Raw genomic sequence first — 22,640 nt, forward strand, 5'->3', positions numbered from 1 at the left:
TGCCTCTACCTCTCAAGAACAAGAATTACGTGTGTGCACTGCGCCCACCAGGTCTGGCTTTGGGTTTTCATGTTTCCTGTGAACTCGAAGTAGAGAGCTGTTGAGCTGCTTCCCTAAGGAAATGTGCGGCCCTGATGTGGCCCCTGCTTTGCTGTCTGCTTTCTGGCAGTGTGCCAAAAGAATCACAAACACTTCGAAGGCTTCCATAACTTCAGAAGGGAAGCAGACAAGGCTATTCCTTAAGCCTGACACCTGAATAGTGGCTCAAAGTAGGTGGCCAGTAATTCAATCGTGCTGAACGAGTGTGACCACGGGGCCGTGGCAGAAGTGGCTTCCTGCAGCTCTGCAGCTGTCTTTTAGAGATGGTGCCTTCTAGATGTCTAGAAAGCTCTGGAAATAGAGTAGGTAGCTACATTGTAGCCAGAGTTTGAGAGTGCTTTCCGTAGTTCCCAAGAGAGCTACCTGCCCTTTCCCTGAGGGGGAGGTGCTGCCTCATCTGGTCATGTGATTGGGTGCATTAGCATGAAACATCAGGAAGGTTTAAGGGGTCCCAGGAAGGAGCTCCCAGGTCAAGTCTTCCAATCTCATGGGCCATCAAACATACTTCTTTTTACCAAGTGGTCTTTTGCTCATCCCTTGTGAAAGGCTCCCTTCAGGGTGACACCTTGCCCTTAGCTCATTTGGGGAGTTTCTGTTCCAGAACATTTCAAAATAAACTTCACTCTGGGGTCTCACTCTCCCCATACCTGTGTCTCTGAAACCATCTCAAATATGTGAATTTCCTAGGAGCTCGGATAAGATGCACATTCTGGTTCAGAACGTCTGGGTGGAGCCTGAACCCCGCATCCCTAACCAGCTCTGACTGTTAGTTCATGCTCATCCTGGATTCACGCCAGACAGGATGTGACATCAGCCTCGTCAATAGTCTCTCTCGACCTGCACTCACCCACTTCACGGTTTAATACAACAACAAGTTTGGGACCTAGCAGGCAGGGACTCAATCATTCTTCAGCCTGTGTTTCCCTTTTCTCTATCTGGACTCCTGGGAACAAAAACACAGACATCAGCCCACTGCTTTTCCACCTTCAGTCTTGTGTCTGGCCATGGCTCCTCCTTAGCCATCCCGCTGTATCCAAAATGGATTGCGCATTATTCAGGATGCCCACGTTTGTTTCCTTATGGGAGCCACTGGTTCTCACCACTGGATCCTAAGAGACCACGAAGCTGGGAGACAGTTGTGCAAAGCCATGCCCTTCGTTCTAACCGACAAAATAGCATCTCCTCACACTCCCAGCTCTGACTTTGGAACTTGTCAAAGCGAAGCCAAGAATTGTTTCATTTTTTTCTTTGGCTTCTTTGTGTTAACTGTAGAAACCTCTCACGAAGGGCAGCATGCTAGTGTCACATGACAAGGGTTCTGCTCTGGAGCCAGAGTCCAGGCTGTGACTTCACATCCCCAGACTCCACCTCTCCATGCAGACAGATGTGTGGACAGCTGCTTGTTATGATTGCTTCTCCATAGGAACCAGCGGCATAAAAAAGATGAGCCAGAAAATTAAATGCTTGGAAACCAGTGGCGTCCCTCCCGGCTTCCATTATCATACATTTCCCACTCTGACCCTGCAGTGCCCTTGAAGACAAACCAGAGGTGTCAAACCAAGGGCACATGCCAGGTCGTTACTCTTTCGGAGGATACCAAGCAGGCACTAATGTACAGGAAGAGTTTTGTACGAATGACTTACGCCTGACAGAGTTTATAAAGGACTTCACAAACTTCACACCATATCCATGGTCAGGTTTATGAATCCGGCCAAGCTGAATCAAGTGCTGGTCCACAGGGTGGCTGGCCAGGTCCTCCAGTTCCTTGTCATTCCAGTCAGGGCCCAAGGAAAGCACAAAGAGGGCATAGCCCTGGCATTTGGCTCGTAGGGACTCTTTCTTTAAGGTGTCCCCGTCCAGGTGGCTGGTTTCCCCAGCCGATATCACAAATATGACTTTGTTTCTCCTCAGGTTGGGTGTGTTTAAAAAGACATTGTCCAGAGCCCACTTGAGGGCGTGGCCAAGGAAAGTGTCTCCGTTCAGCGGCTGCACTGCTTGCTCCACATGCCTCTTCATGAGGCGCTTGCTGCTGTAGGTGGTTAGGTTGAACTCACTTCTAACTGGACTCCTCTGGCTGTGGGGTAGGAAGTTGGGGGGAGCATGGCTCAGTAGGGCCACCCTGTCTCCAGTGACAGAAGTCTCTGGCTCGGGAGTGACCTCAAAGTGATCAAGCAGTGCCTCCAGGAAGTCTCTGATGTCTTCAAATTCTGCACTCCCCACGTGCCGGGAGCCATCCAGCAGGAAGGCAGCATCCAGGTAGGACTGTGCCGGGGGTGGTTTGGCTTGGTCACAAGCAGCATCCGGCTTGCATGGGTCTGCAAACCAAGTCGTTTAGAGTTACTAAACAGTTATGGACAAAAAGTGGAAAGATTCCACCCTGGCTATTTGAGCATCTAGGAACTACATAGTCTTATCTCATAAAATAATTGTCTTTAACATCAAAAGTGTTTACCACCAAAAGGTCCAGATCTGATTCCAACCCATGAGCCCCTGACTCTGTTCCATGCCACCTATTGTTTTTAAGTTGTATTTCGTCTATAAAGTTTTACGTGAGCTATTCATCTCCTACATTCTAGAACATACTGTAAGAACACAGTCCTTAGCTGTTGACAGTATGCAGGCTAAGCCAAGGGCCTTAATCACTACACTAGCTGTGAAAAACTCCTCTGCTTTGAAAATTAAGCTTTAAAAGGCAATGGATCTCTTATTTCAATTTGAGTAAGAGTTCACGACTTCATGCCCCTTCTAAAAAAGTTCTTCTGTAAAGTGCAGTCGTTTTTATACATACGCCTCTCTCATTATGTATGCATAGCAAGAGAAAAGTGGAGAGTCGATTTTATTGAATGTGACCACAAAGAATGCTCAGAGGAATATGATAAATGGGAAGTGGGAGAATTCTAGAAGTCACTTAATCTATTTTCATAGAACCAACTGAAGCAGGAGAGGAAGTCATTACGAAGGATGCACCATATTTCTAGAAGTTTCCATATATGGAGTCCATGGCAGTTTCTTGTCAACGTTTACTTAATTGTGTATACATGTGGGTATTCTAGGACAGTGTGTGTGTGGAGGCAGAGGATGACCTTCAGGGGTCACCCCCTCCTTCCGCCTGGGTCCTGGGGATTGAACACAAGCTGTCACGATTGGGGACAAGCACCTTTACCTGCTGAGCTACCATGTAGGCCGCATGAGTCAGTGTTTTATTGTTAGATGGTTTCAGAAGCCACTTATTTTAACAGAACTGACTGAAGCAGGACACATGAGGTAGCAGGATGGCCCCTTTGCCCGGGAGCTGGGATGCCTAGGTTCTTGTCACATAACAAACATGGCATCACCTTGGCCAAGCCACATTTGAGCACAGTTCCTCCGCACAACTGAGGAGGTAGCTGTACCTGACTGGGATCAGGCTGACCCAGACACCCTTGCATGGCTGACAGTAAATGTAATGCCTGAGGGGGGAACACCTTCTTTAAAATCCACAGGGGCAATGGACAAATGGGATAACAAGCGTGCAGATGGAACTTAGATACCAGCATGGACCACAGGCATCAGCTATGAAGTGGAAAACTTAGTGACTGGCAGGCAGATTCTGTGGGTGTAGCAATCGTCCTAATTTCATGCTTGCTCATGGACTCAATAAAGTTAGCTCTGCCTATGTCCCTTCCTGAAGTTTAGTGAAATTTTATGACCCTGCATAATGGTCAGATGACAGAATAGTCACCTGTGTGCAGAGCACTTTCTAAAATCAGGGACAGCAGGTTGTCCATTTTCTCTGCTTTGTGGGGTTTTTAATTGTAGGAAATGATGCCCAAATATCTTCCATTATATGCGTAGGAGACAAAACAAGGGTTTAAGCCAAGGCATAGAGCCAGAAACCTCTCCCCAGTCACACGTGTGCAGTTACTGACTGTGCGGCACATCAGCACATGGCTGGAACTGACTTGTTCAGGGGTGCAATGAAGAATGGATAGAGCAGACAAATCTTAGTGCTTCACTGGTTTGGGGTGGGGTTGGGTGGCAGGACCCAAAAATCCCAGTGCAATCCACAGAACTGGCTATGTGAGCAGAGAGCTTGATTCTGGGGCTGCAGAGGGAGACAGAGAAGGAACCTGGACACTGTCCCCCTGGTCGCAGAATCCCACTCTCCGTGTAAGTCCATCTACACAGCAAACCCCAGCATCCCACTGACACACACGGAGAAGGCTTCAGACATCCTCTCCAGGTCCAAACAGAGAGTTTCAGGGAAGAGAGTGAGGCTTGCTGTTTGCGAAAATGAAAGGTCCTTCAGGGCCGGCTTTCCTGGACTTGATCTGCGTGTGTGGCCCTGAGAAAAATATCGCGTCTCTCCGTTTGATTTCTCCCACCTGTACAGTGGCACTAATCATAGTTAAAGCATTTCAGTGTGGTTGCAAGCCTAGAGAGATGCAATTTATGTGAACCAATTAAAACCATGCCTGGAACATAAGACACCCAATAGCTTAAGTCTCAACTGCCGCCATCGTAGCTGGCATCATGCAGCATCCTTAGAACAGTGCCCAGCCTATAGCAGGACCATGGGGACGGCTGCTGTCACGGCCACCGGAACTCCATGGTTTCCACATGGTGATGGAGAGCATCAAATGGAGGATGGGGGAGACTGTTTCCAGCTAGACCGACAGGCCAGATAAAACACCACAGCCGGTACTCCACGCCTTTCAGATGCCTAACTCGGGGAGTCTATGAAAACTCCTGGGTGAGGATGTAGGACTTTGTCTTCCAAGCCTACAGCACTGAAAACCACACTGAAAACCAAATTACCACCCAGAAAGGAAACTGCCAGGTTGCCCTAAAGCCCTTTCTTGGGAGCTGTGAACACTTGAGATTTAGAAAACACATGTAAAAAGGGGCTGGAGAGATGGCTCAGTGGTTAAGAGAATTGCCTGCTCTTCCAAAGGTCCTGAGTTCAATTCCTGGCAACCACATGGTGGCTCACAACCATCTGTAATGAGGTCTGGTGCCCTCTTCTGGCCTGCAGACATACACACAGACAGAATATTGTATACATAATAAATAAATAAATATTAAAAAAAAAGAAAACACATATAAAATACTCAATAGCACAAAAAACTTGGCAAGGGGACAGACTAATGTTTTGTTGTTGCTATTGTTTTAAATTATTGCTGTTTCCTGGAAGCTGTGCTCAAGTAGAGGGGGCAGGAGAGTAACCCTCCTCCTGGGATCCATTGTGGGGGCCCTGCGGGCTGAACTGAGAGGTTGCATCTGTGGAAGATGCCGTGTACACCCCAAGCCCCGGCGAGGCCTGCCCCGGACCCTGCATCTCCCTATGGCCGAGCTCCAGCTGCTTCTGCCAAGGGTGACTCAACACTCAGCAGGCCTGATCAAATTCGCTCGTCCCCGTGGGTCTCACCATAGCAGAAAGTACACCGCTGGAGCTGCTCTAGCGCTGGCGCTGCGTCAGTCCCAGAGGGAACCACGACGACTTGGAATGTGCCCGTGTCATCAATCTAGAAGAAGCAGAAGCAAGGGAAAGAATTGCTGAGCGGGTTGGGCTTGTAGGAACCTTCCAGCGCTGCTCAAGAGCTGAGGTCAGGGGAGGGCAACCCCACAAGGCTGCTGGGAGGTGGCCCAGCTGGTTTTAACTTCGACTCTCCCCTTTAGCTGCCAAACAGGAGAGCTCACCATTACAAAGCAGTTACTGGCACACAGTGGGTGCCTTGTGGCTCAGCAGGGAGCACAAAACATTTCATATTCATCACCCAGCTAGCCAGGGCATAGCCCCATCTTCATTCTTCATCTAGGGGGACTGAAGCTCAGAGAAATGATCAGCTGATCAAAATGGAAAACAATGAAACTCCCATCCCCACCCCGCCTCCCCTGGCCTCACCCCAAGTCCCAGAGAACCAGGAACCTGAGGGCTGCTCTTTACGATGCCCTCAAATTGACAACCAAAATTAGCCATGCCATTGTTTTCCCTTTCTGGTGAACTAGGCACTGAAACAGAGATGCTCAGACCCAGGCCCAGGTGGGTCTCCTCCCGGAACCATCTCAGTCCCTTTCGCGGCAGGAGTACCGTTAGCAGCCCAGCTAGGGAGCACGAGGGTGCAGTCTTGACTAGTGCTCCAGCACGAGTGGCCCTAAACCACACCGTTGGTGCTTTTGAGACAGCTACAGTGTCTCAAGAGAGCCACACCTTTGCTCCACCTGAGCAGCGATGAGCGACTGAAGGCTGGGCCAGGGCCAGCTCAGAGAGCATAGATAAGGATGCGCCAACCGACCAGGGATCGTGGACTTGCCTGTCAACTGTGAGATGATTAGTAGATGAAGGAAAATTATAGTGGCCCTCTTAATAGCTCTCCTCTCTCTTTGGCAAGTCTCATTCCCACACTTAATCCATGGAGGTGCGACCATGGAGGTCCTGGTCACTCAGGGTTACACCATTTCTCTGAGCAGAGCCAACTGGACCAGAGCAGGACATCGGAACAAGACTGAACTGTTCTTTCAGGAGCTGAGAACTGGAGTCCTGGGGGCTGCTGGGCTGTCTAGAGGCAAGAGTCTGCGGAGACCTGGGAGCTGGGGGCGTATTCCATGTGGTGGGCTGAGGAAGGGGAGGAAGGAGAAGAGAGGAAGAAGAAGGGGCTCTTCCCAAGGCTTAGCGGTTTCTGCCCATTTTCTGTCCTGCGCACCATAGATGGAGGAACCTGTGCGCACCAGAGGCCTCTCTGGCTGCCCAAGGCTTTGCCTTGATATTCTTCCTGAGATGGAGTAGAAGACTGAGATCTTGTGAGAACTGGAGACTTGGGCTACACTGTTAGACACGAATCCATGGAGAAAGGCTCAGAGTGTACCAGAGAAAGACAAAGAAACAGAAAACAACAAAAGCAAGCATGGTGTGTCATGCGGGGGTGAGCATGGAGCTTGGACAGCGAAGGGGACAGGAGCTGTCATGCTGTGAACGGGGACTTCCGTGTAGAGGAATGCAATACTCTGCTTCCTCGTGCTATCTTCAGTAAAGTCAGCCTCGCTTGCTTGCGGGCTGTGCAAATGGATTCTCAGGGGAGAGCTGTCAGTACACAATGACTAGACACCAGGCCATGTCGTGTCAGCTCAGGGAGTAGGGGCAGCCATCTGGGGTAGGAGTGGGGCTGCAAGGACGAACATTCAGAATTCAGAATATTCAGAATTATTTCAGAATAAGCCAGAAGAAAATTTAGAAGCCATGTAGCCAGCCTTATCGCTTTACAGACAAAAGTGAGCCCAGGGTAGGAGTAGGGACCCGAAGGCTTCAGCGCCAGGTCTGCTCTTTCTCAACAAGAACCAGCTTCCACGCTCCAGCCACTTAGAGTTCTAGCTGTGGATCTTAATTGAGAGCGACATTTCTCAGGTATTGTCCAGGGAACTCCGCCATCCGCTAACTAGCTTTGTGTTCTGTGTGTCTACAATGTAACAACTTGCACATTTCTGCCCATGGCCCTGCTTAGCAATGGATGCTCACATTTAGTCACGTATCTGCGCCATGATATAAAGCTAAAAGCAGGTTGTCCTCAAAGATTCTGATCAATTGTTCTATTAGGGAGGGCCCACTGGTAACCTGCAGGCTCCCAACACCCCAGCAAGACTCTTCACAAAGTCTGGAAGATGTGGTTTTGGAACCGTTGATCCCACTGCTTACCATGGCAGTAACTGCAGTGGCAGAAAACTTCCCTAAACTGAGCGTGAGCTGGGGGTTTCAAATGAAAGTTTCTGTGTTTGTTTTCTCTTTTTTTTTTTTTTTTTTTTTTTTTTTTTTTTTTTTTTTTTTTTTTTTTTTTTTGGTTTTTCAAGACAGGGTTTCTCTGCAGCTTCTTTAGAGCCTGTCCTGGAACTAGCTCTTGTAGACCAGGCTGGCCTCGAACTCACAGAGATCCGCCTGCCTCTGCCTCCCAAGTGCTGGGATTAAAGGCGTGCGCCACCACCGCCCGGCTGTTTGTTTTCTCTTATTGCTTATTTTCCTGGGAAGCGCAATGCCTCAACAGCACGGCTGAGAGCACAGCTGACTGCCTGCGGATGACAGTGCAGGCACTCTCTGGATGGTTCTGGACTGCTTTTCCTTCATAGGCGCCACAGAACCCCGTAAGATGGCACAGGAGAAAGAAATGAAGGAGTTTTCATTCTTTAGAATGCACAGAGAGGGTGGCGGAGCCGTGTGCTAGCTAGTTTAGAATGCACAGAGAGGGTTGGGGGGGGGGCAGTGTGCTAGCTAGTTTAGAATGCACAGAGGGTTGGGGGGAGCCGTGTGCTAGCTAGTTTAGAATGCATAGAGAGGGCTGGGGGGAGCCCGTGTGCTAGCTAGTTTAGAATGCATAGAGAGGGCTGGGGGGAGCTGTGTGCTAGTTAGTTTAGAATGCACAGAGAGGGCTGGGGAGAGTGGGGAGAGCCGGCATTCCAGCTAGTTTTATGTCAACTTGACACAAGCTAGAGTTATCTGAGAAGTACAAACCACATTTGAAAAAAATGCCACATAAGATTGGCCTGTCAGCGAGTCTGTGAGGTATTGTCTTGATTAATGGCTGATGTGGAAGGGTCCATCCCACAGGGAGTGGTGCCACCCCTGGGTAGGTAGACCTGGCTTCTCTAAGAAAGTAGACCTTGTTCTGAAGGCAAGACCATGTAGCTATACACTTCCTTAGGAGGTTTCTGAATATTGGTGAATTACATGAACAGTGTTTTATGCAATGCTTACCGAAAAGGCACGCTTGATGGAGGGCACGTTGCTGAACGCAATCACCACCGGCACAATGTCCAGGGCACTGAACTCCATGGCAGCCGTGGTGATGGCCTGGGCATCAGCCGACTGACCACTGCTGAAAAACGTGGCGATTTTCCTCACGTGAGCCCCTGGCAGGGTTCGCTTGAAGACATTCCTAGAGATGAACCTCATGGCTTTGCCAATATCCCTGCTGTCAGAGGATCTCTCGTAAGGAAGAGCTTCAATTTCCCTGAGCAGTTGGTCCTTCCTGTAGGTGTCTGAGAAGCGGATGACGTGCCTGGCGTGGGAGTTATAGGAGAGGATGGCAACACGTGCACCCACAGGGCAGCTGGTCTCCCTGACCTTGACATCCCTAACTAGGGAAACCACCATCCCCTTCATCCGTTCAAAGTCCTGCTCCGTGACATCCCGGGACTGGTCCAGGACAAACACCAACTCAGTCGGATGCACAGGGCACTCAAGTTTCTCTGAAAGATACACACATACACACACACACAAAATGCCTCTTATCATGTAGAACGCTTGCCTAAAAGCAATACATGGAAAACAAAATCGTTTAAATGCTAACTATTCAAATATTTAAACATTAAATAAATAACCCAAATATTAAAACATATAAAATATTAAATGTTTACATCCTGAATCATTAAAATCGCTGTTCTAAACGCTGGCTCTGCTCTCCTGAGATGAACATGAAAGAAAACAGTCTAAAGTCAGCACGATTAGGGATAAAATCTGTAAGTTCATTTCCAGTTCCTTTTAAACAGTAGAGCCTTTTTGGCAATATCCTTTACCTTCCAGGAGCTGGCTCAGAGGCGCAGACTTTTGTGTCTGCACTTTAATCACGGGAAAACACAAACCGTTTTCACTTAATGAGGAAAATAAAAACAAGGTAAAAAGAATTTTAAAGGAATAACTATGGAAACTCCTTATATAATTTTTAAAAACCCTGGCGGATAAGGGTCTAGGGTGTAGCTTAGTCGGTATGGTGTCACCTGACAGGTACAAAGCCCACTTGAGGCCCAGCACCATATCACACAGATACAGTAGCTTATGCCTGTAATCCCACACTTGGGTGGTAGAGCCAGGAGGATCAGAAGTTCAAGGTCATCCTGAACTCCAGAGCTTCACAGACAAAAGGAATGATCCCATGACCAGTTATAGCACATGTTGAAAGCCAAGCTAATCCATCTCGGGGGAGATGGGACAAAATTTATTAGCCTCTGAATCTAATTACTGGGATGAGCATGTTTTTTCAAAATGAAAGTAATGTTAATTTTACAATTAAAAGGTGAATGCTAACTAAGCGTGGATTTGGTGCTTCTAGCTTTGTGTTTGGGTTGTTTTGTACAGGGTACAAACCCAGCAATGATGCCAGGATAATTTAGAGGTACAGGGAAGTAAAGGTTAACAGCACTGTCTGAAAGCACAGAAAAACTTTTCTTTTTCTAGGCGAAAATAAATAAATAAATAAATAACTTACGGGCTAATTCAAAGTCTAGCCTCGAAGCCAACATACTGTTTCCAGAAGCCCCAAGGACTCTGGAGAGCACACTCTGAAGGCTTCTGCCATCACAAATCAGGTGACATCTCTGCCTACATATCCACTACCCTACCAACTCATCCTCTGACCCTGTTAATAATTAAAACTTTTTATTTGAAACTTCCTTATAATAAGCAGATTAGCCAGACCCGAAGTCTCTAATCCCAGTGAGCTTCTATACGTTAGACTAGCTGCTCCGAAGCCGTGGGCTTCACGTTGGATTTTACACTTTCACCGTCAATTCTATTTCTATCCATTTGTGCACAAGAGAACCTAAAAAAATCCACAGCACAGTTCAAACTAAAGCAACTAGCTTTATATCCTCTCCCATAACCGTGTCTTTACCTGCATTCGGTCCTTCTTACCGCCTAATATTTGCCTTTTCTTCTTCTCCTTTCTGCATGTCATACAGTAGCCCCATGTACCTTTGTTTATATACATATATGACAGGCTATGAGGGAGAATGTGATTTTCTGAGATTATGTGACCTCATTTAACATCATGCATCTCAAGTCCATCTAATTTCTGCAAACTGATTTTCCTTCAGAGCTGACTTTTAATTCATCCCATATATTAGACGGCAACAACCAGCCTGCTGTAGCCTCTAGGCTCTGCCTCCATTCTTTTAAAGTGCTGGTCCTCCCCCTCACTGAGCCACAGGTTAGCGGGCTCTGCTGCTTCCTGGGGGATGTCTAGGTCTGCCCTGTTCTAAGGTGTTGGTATTTGAATTCCCCTGCCCTGCAATTAGAAAACTGTGGCTCCTTTAGTCCTGACTTCAACTTCACTGCTTCAGAGAGGAACACTGGTCCAAAACATACCCATCCCCCCCCGACATATTTGGTTGCAGTGAAGCCTGTGCTTTATCTCAGATTCTGAATTCCTTTATTTGTTTTCTATCTGGACTCCCCTTGAGAATGGAAATGTGTGAGGTTGGGAATCTTGTTTGCTGTCAACTCTGTCCCCAGCAGAAAACAGGAGACTAGATTACAGGAGGCTTTCAATAAATTCGTGTTGAAGGAATGAATCGGCAGAGGGTAAAGGCTGGTGAATTTATATAAGGGGATATATATATATATATATATATATATATATATATATACACGTATGTATACATATATTTATGTGTATGTATATATTTGTGTATTTATATCAGGCTGATAATGGGTTTGTACAAATATATTATGCAATAAGCCTTGGCATTAAAATGAGACTAAAAGATACTGAGCCAGGTTGGCAGTTAACATTAAGCACGAGCTACGGAAATCTCGGCATTATCTCCACCGCACATCTAGCTCACTTGTTATCTGATCCTGTTTTCCTTCTGCCCTCTGCCTCTTAATCACTGAACTACAGAGACTACATGACAGAGAGGGGGGAGAGAAAGGGAGAGGTAGAGTGGGAAGGGAGATGAAGAGAGGATGGGAGAGAGAAGATGAGACAAGAGAGAGGGGAGGAGGGAGGAAAAATAATTTTTAAAAATTCAGATAGTAAGGCGAATGGTGATGTATGCCATTAGACCGTTCTTGACAATGAAAGGCCTCCCAGCTGGCTAGGAGACAGCGGGCAAGTTCAGCACAGCTGAGGAGTCACAGAGGCAAGGGTCTGCTGTGAGTCTGAGTAAAGGAAGCCTGGGTTCAAGTTCTACAACTGGCAGGCAGCACCATGCTTGACCTCATCCTTCCAGACGGGGGGGCACCTTAGAGCTTGAGCAGAGCATGCGGTAAGGTAAATGACGATCACTCACCACGTCCGCCGGCTGGGGAGGAAGAACAAAAGGGAGGGGTTATTCCTCGGTGGACAACAGGGTTCTAGAGTGCACAGGGAAACCAGAGCAGTGAAGTCCTGTTTGCTTGTATACAGAATGCAAAACTCAAGGCCGCAGACAGTCTGGAGAAGATGCAGACTGTGCCTGGCCTGCATCCTGGTACAGCAGGATCCCCTCCAGAGGGGAGGAGATAGGGGAAGTAGACAACGTACAGCCATAAATCAGCACCTGCAGCCAGATGCCGGAGGTGGAAACCAGGTCTGTGAGAACATGATTGTCGCGGAGCTGAACTCAACTTGGGAAGTTAGAGGGATCCAACCTCTCTTTATAATTTCTCATGTAAAAATATGTAGATGTCAACTATATATGTGCATATATGCATGCATGTAGTCAATACACTAATACATACATACATGTATGTTTCTTTTGTTGGGACTTCTTATTTTTTTTTTAAGGAGGCATAGGAGTAATGGGGATCAAGCTTAGGACTTTTCTCACTTTCTCATGACCAGCTAAGGACTCTACCACTGTGTCTTCCGCAGTGCTGGGATTGAGCCAGGCTCTTACCCAAGCTAGACAAGTGCTCCACCAATGACCTACATCCTGAGATCAAATATATACACATATATGCATGTCATGCAATTATGTGTGTACATATAAATTTGATGTCTCTATGCACACATAGTATATGTCTGCATGAGTTGAGTTTCTCTTATCTGAAAGGTTAGGATCACTAGTGTTACTGATTTCAGATTTTTTTCAGTTTTGGATATCTATACATAAACACAGTAAGATCTCTTGGAGGCAGACTCAAGTCTCAAGACAAAAGTCCTTCTGTTTCATAAACACTGACGTTGTGTAAGGCGAAGATGAGCTTATACACTGTATTTAGGGTACCTATGTTTTGACTGCAGCTTGTCACACGAGGGCAGGTGTGAACTTTTCCACTTGTGACATTGTGTCAGGACTCATAATGTTTGGGGGTCTGGGAGGGTCACCCTGTATAGGGACATGTTTTGTATCATGCAATTAAAAGTGATACAAATACTCTGAAAGAAATAAATATTGGCTGGACCTGCAGTGACTGGTCACAAGTCATGCATAGTTGTTTAAATTTCAAAAAATCAAATGAAAACTTTAGCTTCTAGGTGGCATTCGTCATATTTTGGTGTCCAAAGCCACTTGTGACTGGCAGCTAGGTGGGCTGCTGAATGGTGCAGGGGGCACCCCCACCATGTCAGGTTGTTCTATGGGGCAATGCTGCTTCGGGCCACTCACTGGGAGGAGCCCTGACTCTGCTCACATGGCCATGTGCTTTTATGTTCTAAGTCATACTCCTGAAGTAATTTTGTGTGCCAGATGTAATTTTGGAGCAGATGTGCTAGATGGAATTCTCACACTTTGAAAGATCAGGCCCCACTCTTGGCTCTGCCACTCATGACTACTGTCTGCTTGGTTCCCGTGCTAGGAAAAAAACCTACTGTGCTAATTCAACCTCAGAATGGCCTATCTTTATGGACTCAGCTACAGGCTTTGATTCCCACCAGCATTCCTTTCTGCCACAGAAAGGCAGAGTCCTGAGCAGCTTGACTGAATGGCTTCTAGAACCATTGAAGTTCTGTGGCTCTGGGCCTGGGGAGATGGCTCAGTGGTTAAGAGCACTTGCTGCTCTAGCAGAGGACCTGGTTTGTAACTCCAGTCTGTAACGCCATCTGTAACTCCAGTCTAGGGGATCTGATGCCCTCTTCTGGCTTCCATGGGCACTGCATGCATGTGCTACACACATACACACACACACACACACACATACACACACACGAACATACAAAACAAATGTTTGCTTTTTAAAATCTGTGTGTCTTGGATAATGCTTTCTATAGAAATGCGCTCTGATTTATCTGGTTTTTCTCCCAAAAATGCCTTGAAGAAACTTTTAACTCTTCCTTTCAGTTGCCGTGTTTACTCAAGAAGTTCTGTGTATATTTCAATGAGCAGCTGACACGATGAAGGTGTGTGTGAATACATAATTAGAACATTAGTTGATATTTATAATAATAAGAATATACCCTGTTACAGGGGGTCTGAAATTCAAAGAGCTTTTGCCAAATCTGAATGCCTTTTTGCTCTTTTACATTTTTGAGAGAGAAAATTCTTGGCAGAATAAGCGTTATTGTGAACTTTATAAGCCGAGCAATCATTCCAGTCAAGCTCACCTTTCCAGGAAAGGAGAAATAGAGCATGAACCAAAAGTGGGGCTTCCACCCACCTACCCACCCACCCTCACGCCAGGACACGTCACAGCTGCCTCTTCACACTGCCGACCCCAGTCTCATCAATTACTATCTGACATTAACAGTCATCTTAAACTCAGCTCGATATGACTCTTCTTTTCCCTGACTTGTTTGATCATTGGGAAAGTTCTGACCTCCATCTTCTGCGGGTTTAAAGCCCCCGGTGTACATAACTACACAGCACTGGGGACAGGTTCCAACACACAGGCTGGCAGCCAGGGAGGGGGTTAGTACAATAGGTTCCACCCCCTCCCTGTGGACTCAAAATTTACTCAAGCCATCTCGTGAGAAAAGACTGGCTGATCAACCGCATCTGTTCTGAGAACCCAGTTCCTAACTTCTAAGAAAACTGTGAGAATGGGAGTGGGGTGGGGGGCTCATTTTAAGCAGGGTACTTACGACTGTGGTCCCGCACGTACTGAATGAGGTCACACATCTGTAGTTCAAAGAGAAAATACGGAGAATTAAACCATGTCCCTGGGTTACGAAGTGTATACATGAAGCCAAAGGCGTGCTCAGGTTACCGTATTGGAATAGGAGATACTTACGGAAAATGAAGCCACTCCTCGGGCCCCTTTTATTCCCTAGGAAAAGAAACAAGCAAACTTGTTTTAGGGCTGCAGCCTTACGCCTCAGTAGCCAGGCCATGCACCAACGCTGCCCCCAAAGAGCCCTTAGGAAAAGGTTTCCTCCTGTGGAGTTAAAGGGAGCAGAGAACACAGGCAGGGCACTCACTGCCCTGTGAAGAAAACACTGAGTGCACACACACCTCCAAGGTTAAGTTCCCCAAATCCTGGCAGAGATGCCCAGAACCTGACAGAGCTGCCCACCTGACGGTGGCCCACAGAGCCTTGGAGCAGGTGTTCCAGCTTACAACTCGGAAAGATGGAGCCACCTGCTCCCAGCTGCCTCTCCTGTGCCCAAGTCTTGGAGTCTTCTACCCGATATTGGATCTCCACTGTAAGCAGTGGTCAAAGCAGAGCCGAGATCATTCCTATCCACGGCTGAGGCACAAAGGGGCTAGCTCAAACACCTGAAGAGCTAATCTCAGCTTCTTCCCCCAAATGAATAGAGACATAGGAATGTCTGGGCGGAGGGTGGGATGAGCAAAGCTGGCTTCTTATTTCAACCCCTCCTGGGACGGGAAGAGTCTGACATCTCTCAAACAGAAACATCAAAGGGAGATTCAGGGTGCCCCACCCAGACTCCCAGTTGTGCTCCCCAGGAAGGACCGCGGCTTTAATCACGTGCGCCGCTAGTCCTTTCACACCCCCTCCCCCTCACTTTATTCATTCACCACTTGCTCATATAGGAGGGAGGCAGTGGCTGGACCGTAACCCAGCTCACTGAGAAGAATACGAAATCTCAGGTGTGGGTAAAGGCACTTGCAGCCATGCCCCATGACTTGAGTTCAGTCACCACGACCCACACGGTACAAGGAGAGAGCCGACTCCCAAAGTTGTTCTCTGACCTCCACAAGTGTGCCGTGACATGTGCCCCACCTCCCTACTAAATAAATCTATAGACGCAAAAGAAAATGCTTTAAAGGAGAAACCCCATTTTGGACTGATTTTTCACACTCTCCCTTCATTTCCTCCCTCCCAAGAGATATACTTAATTGACCCCATTTTCTCCCTTGTACAGAATAGTGGAAATTGTGGCCCAAAAGCGGAGGAAGAAGCTGTGTGCACCTGGAGGGGGTGTGCCCATGCTCTGACTGCTAAGGCACAAAGAGCTCACAGGAAGTAGTCCCACTCACCTTCCGTCCAGGGGGTCCTGGCTCCCCAGGGGATCCCGGCTCTCCTGGCTGCCCAGCAGGAACCTCGAAGCAGAATGGATTCACTTTACAATCATGTTCTAGACAACATGTGAACAGTTTAAAAGCAAACTTAAAATCCTGACACTATTTTAAAAGTAGAACTCTTAAAGCAAAAATATCCATCCATTTTCATCTTAGAAAATGGACAGATTTCTAAAATACACAAAAGGGGGACCCCCCCAGCAACAGCTTGCTCTTCAGACACAGTTTATTAATCCATTGTTACTTTTCTTGTTCTATTGGAATTAAGATGTCTTTTTAAAGTCTGTTTTGTATCATACTTTTTTCCAAAGCCTCTATTTTGGTTTTGTTTCTGACATAAGGTCGTCCTGTATAGACCAGACTGGCCTCCAATTTACTAATCTTGCCTCTGTCTCCCGCACTCTGGAATGACAGCGATGTATTACCATGCCTGGCTCTCAGCTACCTTTTAAATTTACATACATACATATTTCTGTTACTAAATATTCTTATACACAAAATCATGTCTCATGGCTTCATGTATTTTACTATGTGGAGATGACATGATTTAATTAATTGGTTCCTTGCTGTTGGCATTTAATTTTTCTGCTGTTAATAAGCAATATGATTATGAAGTTATGTACACAATGATTAGTGAAGATTATTAAGACTAGAATTGTTGGATCAAGAGAAAATGGTTTTCTTAAGAACATGAAGGTAACTAAATTAAAACACGCATACACAGACAGACACATACATGGACACACACAGACACACATACACACAATTGTGATCACTTGCTAGTGTTTGGCTGGGGGCTTCCCCCCAGCTCCTGGCATAAGCTTCCTCCCCTGGGAGTTGTCTCCGTCCAAACTTTACCTCCGAGAAAGCCCACCAAATGGTGACCCCTCCCCAGGGAAGGCTGGGACCACTCCCACAGGCTATTTAAACTGCCCCCCCCCCCCGAGAATGAACACGTGGTCTCTGGGTTTTGTGTGTCTTCTCCTCTCCATATTTTCCCAGGGCCACCAGGAAGTAAGGTCATCTATTAAACATGGGCATCTTTTAATTTGGTTTGATTGGGATTATTTGCATCAGCAGAGAGGTTCTTCTAAGAGAAAATACTTAACAGCTAGGTCACAAAATTCATCAAGGGAAAAAAACCAAAACCAACCATACAAAAATAGCAACAATGAAACACCTAACAGTTGGCTGTAATGAAAAGGGCGTAACAGCAAAAGTAAGACAGAAACAATGGCTGTCTTGTGTACTATACATTAAAAGTTTTATGCACGTTTAACAATGCAGTTTTCCCCAGAAAAGGCTAGCATTTAGATTAAAAAAAATTTGTTTATTCATTTTACATACCAACCACAGTTCCTCCTCTCCTCTCTTCTCCCTCCCCACCCCACATCCTCTCCTCAGAGAGGGTAATGGGGATGAAGGTCTTTTGATGACAATTAGGGTAGTTATTAATCTGATTGCAGGAGAAGATGGTAGCAATCAGGCACCCTCTCCTCTATTGCTAGGAGTCTTAGCTGGGGTCATCCTTGTGGATTTCTAGGAGTTTCCCTAGCACCAGGTTTCTCCCTAGCCCCATAATGGCTCCCTCTTTCATTGCTCTCTCTAAATAGAATTCTCAACAGAAGAATCCCAAATAGCCAAAAGACACTTAAGGAATTGCTCAACATCTTGAGACATCAGGGAAATGCAACTCAAAATGACTGAGATATCATCTTATACCCGTCAGAACAGCTAAGATCAAAAACACTGAAGACAGCTTATGTTGGAGAGGATGTGGAGTAAGGGGAACACTCTTCCACTGCTGGTAGGAATGCAAAATTATCCAGCCACTTTGGAAATCAGTATGGTGGTTTCTCATAAAACTGGGAATCACTCTACCTCAAGACCCAGTAATGTCACTCTTGGGCATATACCCAAAGGATGCTCAATCATACTACAAGTACACTTGCTCAACAATGTTCACAGCAGCATTATTTGTAATAGTCAGAACATGGAAACAACCTAGCTGCCCCACAAATGAAGAATGGATAAAGAAAATGTGGTACATTTACACAATGGAATATCACTCAGTTGTAAAAAACAATGACATCATGAAATTTGCAGGCAAATGGATGGAACTAGGAAACATCATCCTGAGTGTGGTAACCCAGACCCAGAAAGACAAACATGGTATGTACTCATTCATACGAGGATATTAGATGTAAAGCAAAGGATAACCAGGCTACAATCCATAGTCCCAGAGAAGCTAGGGAACACGAAAGACCCTAAGAGGAACACATGGATAGCCCTAGGAAGGGGCTAAGATCTTCTGGGTAACTGGAGGCAGGGGATAAAGTGAAGGGGGAAAGGGATAAAAACAATAGATTTTGTTTAAGAAGAAACAACATTGTTTTCTTCATTCAGAATGCCACTGGAGAGGAGACTACAGAGACTTCTCAGAGGTTAAAATCACCTCTCACTTTTCCAGAGGATCCAACTTTGGTTCCCAGTACCCATGTCATGGTCCACACACTTGTAATTCCAGCTTCGGGGAACCCAATGCTCTCTTCTGGCTTCTGCATGCAGCTGTACCCATATGCACATATCCACTGTTAGACACATACACACAAGATTTTTAATGCTATAGGATTTATATTCTTTACAGTAATAAGTGAATTTATCTAAAAATTAACTTATAAAAGCATGGCCTGTGGAGAAGAATCATTAATGTCTCCACAGTGTCCAAATAATATTGACAGTATTAAAAAAACAGAACTTAGTGATTTCATTTTATTTAAAAGGTATATTTAGCTTCAAGAGAAAAGGGAGGCAAGTTGAATATTTTTGTTCATTTCTAATATTTTAACAATAAATTTTAGAGTAAAAAACAGGATAAGGAAAAAGAGGAAGCCTCAGTTTTGGGGAGCCTGGAAGGCAATCAAGTGTGTGTGAGATGGCGTGGCAGATCTGAGGAATGTGAATCCTGAGCAGGCCAGCAGAGAAGTCAAGAACCAGCATTTGGTCGCACATATGCCCAGAAGGCCCAGGTGCCTCCAGAAGCAGAGGGGAAGTAAAAAGGCTAAATATGGAGAATTGGTGGGGAAATCACTCTAAGAATTAACCACTCTCTATTTTCACCAGGTAGTTGGATACGCTTTTCTCCATCAGCAAAAACCAAAGATAAAACAGGAGTGAGACTCTCAGTAGAGCTGAGAACCAGTGTTACCACTCTGAACCAGGAGACCAAATGAAAATATGCACACTGAGTGAGAGCCTCCCATTGTCTTTGTGTCTTCTAGAAAACTGGCATCCAGATCTGTGCTCCCCAGAAAGGGGCAGAGGAAGTTGAAGGGTTGTTAAGCAGAGAGGTCCATCAGATCATTGTACAGTGACAAAGTCCAATCATGTCCTCCAGGTTCCCAATCAGACTTGCTGTACTCAATTCTCAATGTGAATGCACAGCTCATTCTTGAGACATATGAGAGATAAAAGTCAAAACAGAAGAAAAAAACTGTAGGAAACAAACTTGAGCAAAGAGGACCAAAAATACTCATTTATATCCTCAGAGAGATAAGAAAACAATGCTTTATCGTGAAACAAGAATAGTATAATACCGAAAAGGAACAGTCAGATTTTAGCAACAAAGGTAAAGTATAGGATACATATTAAAAATAAAATCAAGCTGGGCGGTGGTGGCATACGCCTTTAATCCCAGCACTCAGGAGGCAGAGGCAGGCGGATCTCTGAGTTCGAGGCCAGCCTGGTCTACAAGAGCTAGTTCCAGGACAGGCTCTAGAAACTACAGGGAAACCCTGTCTCGAAACCCCCCCCCCCAAAAAAATCAAGAAACTATCTCAGAAAGGAGAGAAAAACATCAAAGAGATGTTAAAAAATAAAATAAATACAATAAGAAATAAACTAAAGGACTATATTATTACACTGAATGATAGGTATTTAAAAAATATAGAATAGAGAACACTAAGAGCCAGAGGATACAAACCAATAAAAGAATAAGCATTTTCTAGAAAAAAGGGGCACACATTTCCAGGGCCAAGGGGCCTGTTTAATACTCAGGAAAAATGAATAAAAATGGGTCATGTGCCAGATTGCAAAACCCATGGCAGATCGAAACACTAGTGACCGAGAGGCCATCTTATGGGGTTCCAGAGAGAAAACACTAACTGATAGGAATCTGAATGGCCTTGGACTTCCCAAAGCAACAAAAGAACCCAGAAATAACAGAAAACATAACTGCTTTCAAAATTCCAAGGAAGTATGTCCAGCCCAAAGCTGTACGCTAGCCAAAATACTGACACATCTGGAGGTAACAAAAATCATTTTCAGATGCTGGTGGTATCATCAACTGTTCCTGCCAGTCATCTCTTAGCAGCGTGTCGTGTTTGCACGTGAAATGACCCCTCCCCCGGCTTATGTTCTGAACTCTTGGTGTCCCGATGCTGGCTCTATTTGGGGAGGTTTTGGAAGATTTGGGAAGTAGAGCTTAGCTGGAGGAAGTAAGGCACACAAAGGTACACCTGAGGAAGTAAGTCAGTAAGTCAGGAAAGGACAAAAGTATGCCTTAAAGCTTAGACTGGGAGCAGGCAGAGGCAGGTGGATCTCTGAGTTCGAGGCCAGCCTGGTCTACAAGAGCTAGCTCCAGGACAGGCTCTAGAAACTACAGGGAAACCCTGTCTCGAAAAACAAAAAACAAAAAACAAAAAAAAAAGCTTAGACTGGGAGCTCAGTCCTCTGTTTTCCTCTCTTCCCCACCCATGAGCCTCCAACCATGAACCAAATGACTACAGACTGAATCCTCTGATACTGGGAACCAAATCAAACCTTCTTCTCCACAGTGATAAGGGCCCTGGCAGAGGTTTCTGTGATGGGAAGTCCAGGAGGGCGTGAAAGTGGGAGTGAGAGGAAGAGACCTGACATGGGTGGGGTGGAGGGGATCTCAGAACCTGGTGCAGGGCGGCTGCAGAGCAGCAGTGGACACCAGGCCTGCTGCACATGCAAACGTCTTCAGAGAGTATGTAGATCAACGTGAGGTTAGCAGAGGAAACCCCATCTTTATAATAGAAAATACCTTCACCTAATACTCAAACATCAAAAAGCAGGAATGCAAACAGACTGCCAATTCTAAAACAATCACTCATGATGAAAACCATTTTTTGGAGACAAGGAAATAGGAGGAGGTAGAGAGAGGGTGGGACTGCTATTTTCTCTTGTGATGAGGGGAGAGGGGTGAGGTTAGGGTCTTGGGTACAGCAGACAATCACTCTACCTGTGAGCCATGGTCACAGTCTGGGACCACCTCTCTTTAAACTGATTTTTTAAGGTGATAGGGGGAAAGCCATTTTAAAGTTAGGAAACTTAAGATGTTGCCTGACTCTTTAAGCAGGAGAGGTTTTACCACCTCAGAGGATTAGTTTCTGGAGACATAGCAGGTTGCTCTAACTAGGGAAAGTGGGTGATGATGGTTGGAGTCCAGGGAAAGGCTCCAAGGATACAATTGAACAGCCCACACTGCCCAGGGGCAGCCTCCCCAATGAAGGCTATCCAACCCCAGCTGGCGATAGTGCCCAGGTCCAAGGTTCCTGCTTGAAACCTACTTGGAGAATTTTTTTTGCTTTTTTATTTCCATGCACATGCAAACATACAAACATACTCAGCTGAAACAGGGTTTTAGACTTTTTTAAAAAAGAAAAATATCAAGGTGAAGATTCAGTGAGCTCAAACTTAGAATAATTCCAAGAGACCTGAAAGACTTTCATAATTTAAGGCTAAATCTTTCCAGAGAAAACATTTGCTCTTCCAGGAGAAAAACCTGGACATTTTCAATGTTTAAACTTCAATTTCCAAATCCAAATATTACTCATGTCAAGGGGTGGGGGAGGAGGCAGCTGGAGAGGGAAAAACTAGTAAGTTCCAACAGTTCAACATGGAGAACAAGGAAGGAACCAAAAACGTATTTGCAGAGGCCCAGACACCGAACCTGCATGGCTAACATTGGTTAAGTACACCAAAAACCCGTGAATGCGCCATCACAGGGAGGGGCCCCAACAAATGGCTGAGCGTGTTAGCATGCTGCTGGTGTCCAAGGCTAAAGCACCCCGTAAATAAGCCAAGGGAAATGATCCAGAGATGTTTCAATGCACATGACATCTGGCTTAATTTGAAAGTCTTTCCCAATTATTTTCCTAATTATCTTCATCTTCATCATTGCTGAGGGCAAAGTGATAAAAGATTGCCATATGAAAACAACAGAGGAGGAAAATAATTACAGCTGGAGGCAGCCCCACCTCCACCCCTCCAGAGCAGCAGGGAGAAGAGGACATTCCTTGTTTTGAAGCCTTAAAACCTCCAAACATGATCCCTATACATAAAGTTCCTCTTACAGTGTGTAGAGAAAG

At 45.9% G+C, this 22,640-nt stretch overlaps 1 protein-coding gene across 1 annotated transcript in view; it reads right to left on the bottom strand.

Annotated features, from left to right (window-relative positions):
• The window catches only part of Col6a6 (collagen type VI alpha 6 chain), a 142,031-nt gene that overhangs the window by 11,366 nt on the left and 108,025 nt on the right, over nt 1–22,640 (bottom strand). Inside the window, exons 29-35 of the mRNA XM_038321283.1 lie at nt 16,204–16,266; nt 14,993–15,028; nt 14,844–14,880; nt 12,133–12,144; nt 8,819–9,312; nt 5,507–5,603; nt 1,743–2,414 (exon numbers count right to left, since the gene is read on the bottom strand). Of these exons, the coding sequence (XP_038177211.1) occupies nt 1,743–2,414; nt 5,507–5,603; nt 8,819–9,312; nt 12,133–12,144; nt 14,844–14,880; nt 14,993–15,028; nt 16,204–16,266 (1,411 nt within the window). The remainder of the gene's footprint in view (nt 1–1,742; nt 2,415–5,506; nt 5,604–8,818; nt 9,313–12,132; nt 12,145–14,843; nt 14,881–14,992; nt 15,029–16,203; nt 16,267–22,640) is intronic.

Source organism: Arvicola amphibius, chromosome 3, assembly GCF_903992535.2.
Source record: "Arvicola amphibius chromosome 3, mArvAmp1.2, whole genome shotgun sequence".
NCBI lineage: Eukaryota > Metazoa > Chordata > Mammalia > Rodentia > Cricetidae > Arvicola > Arvicola amphibius.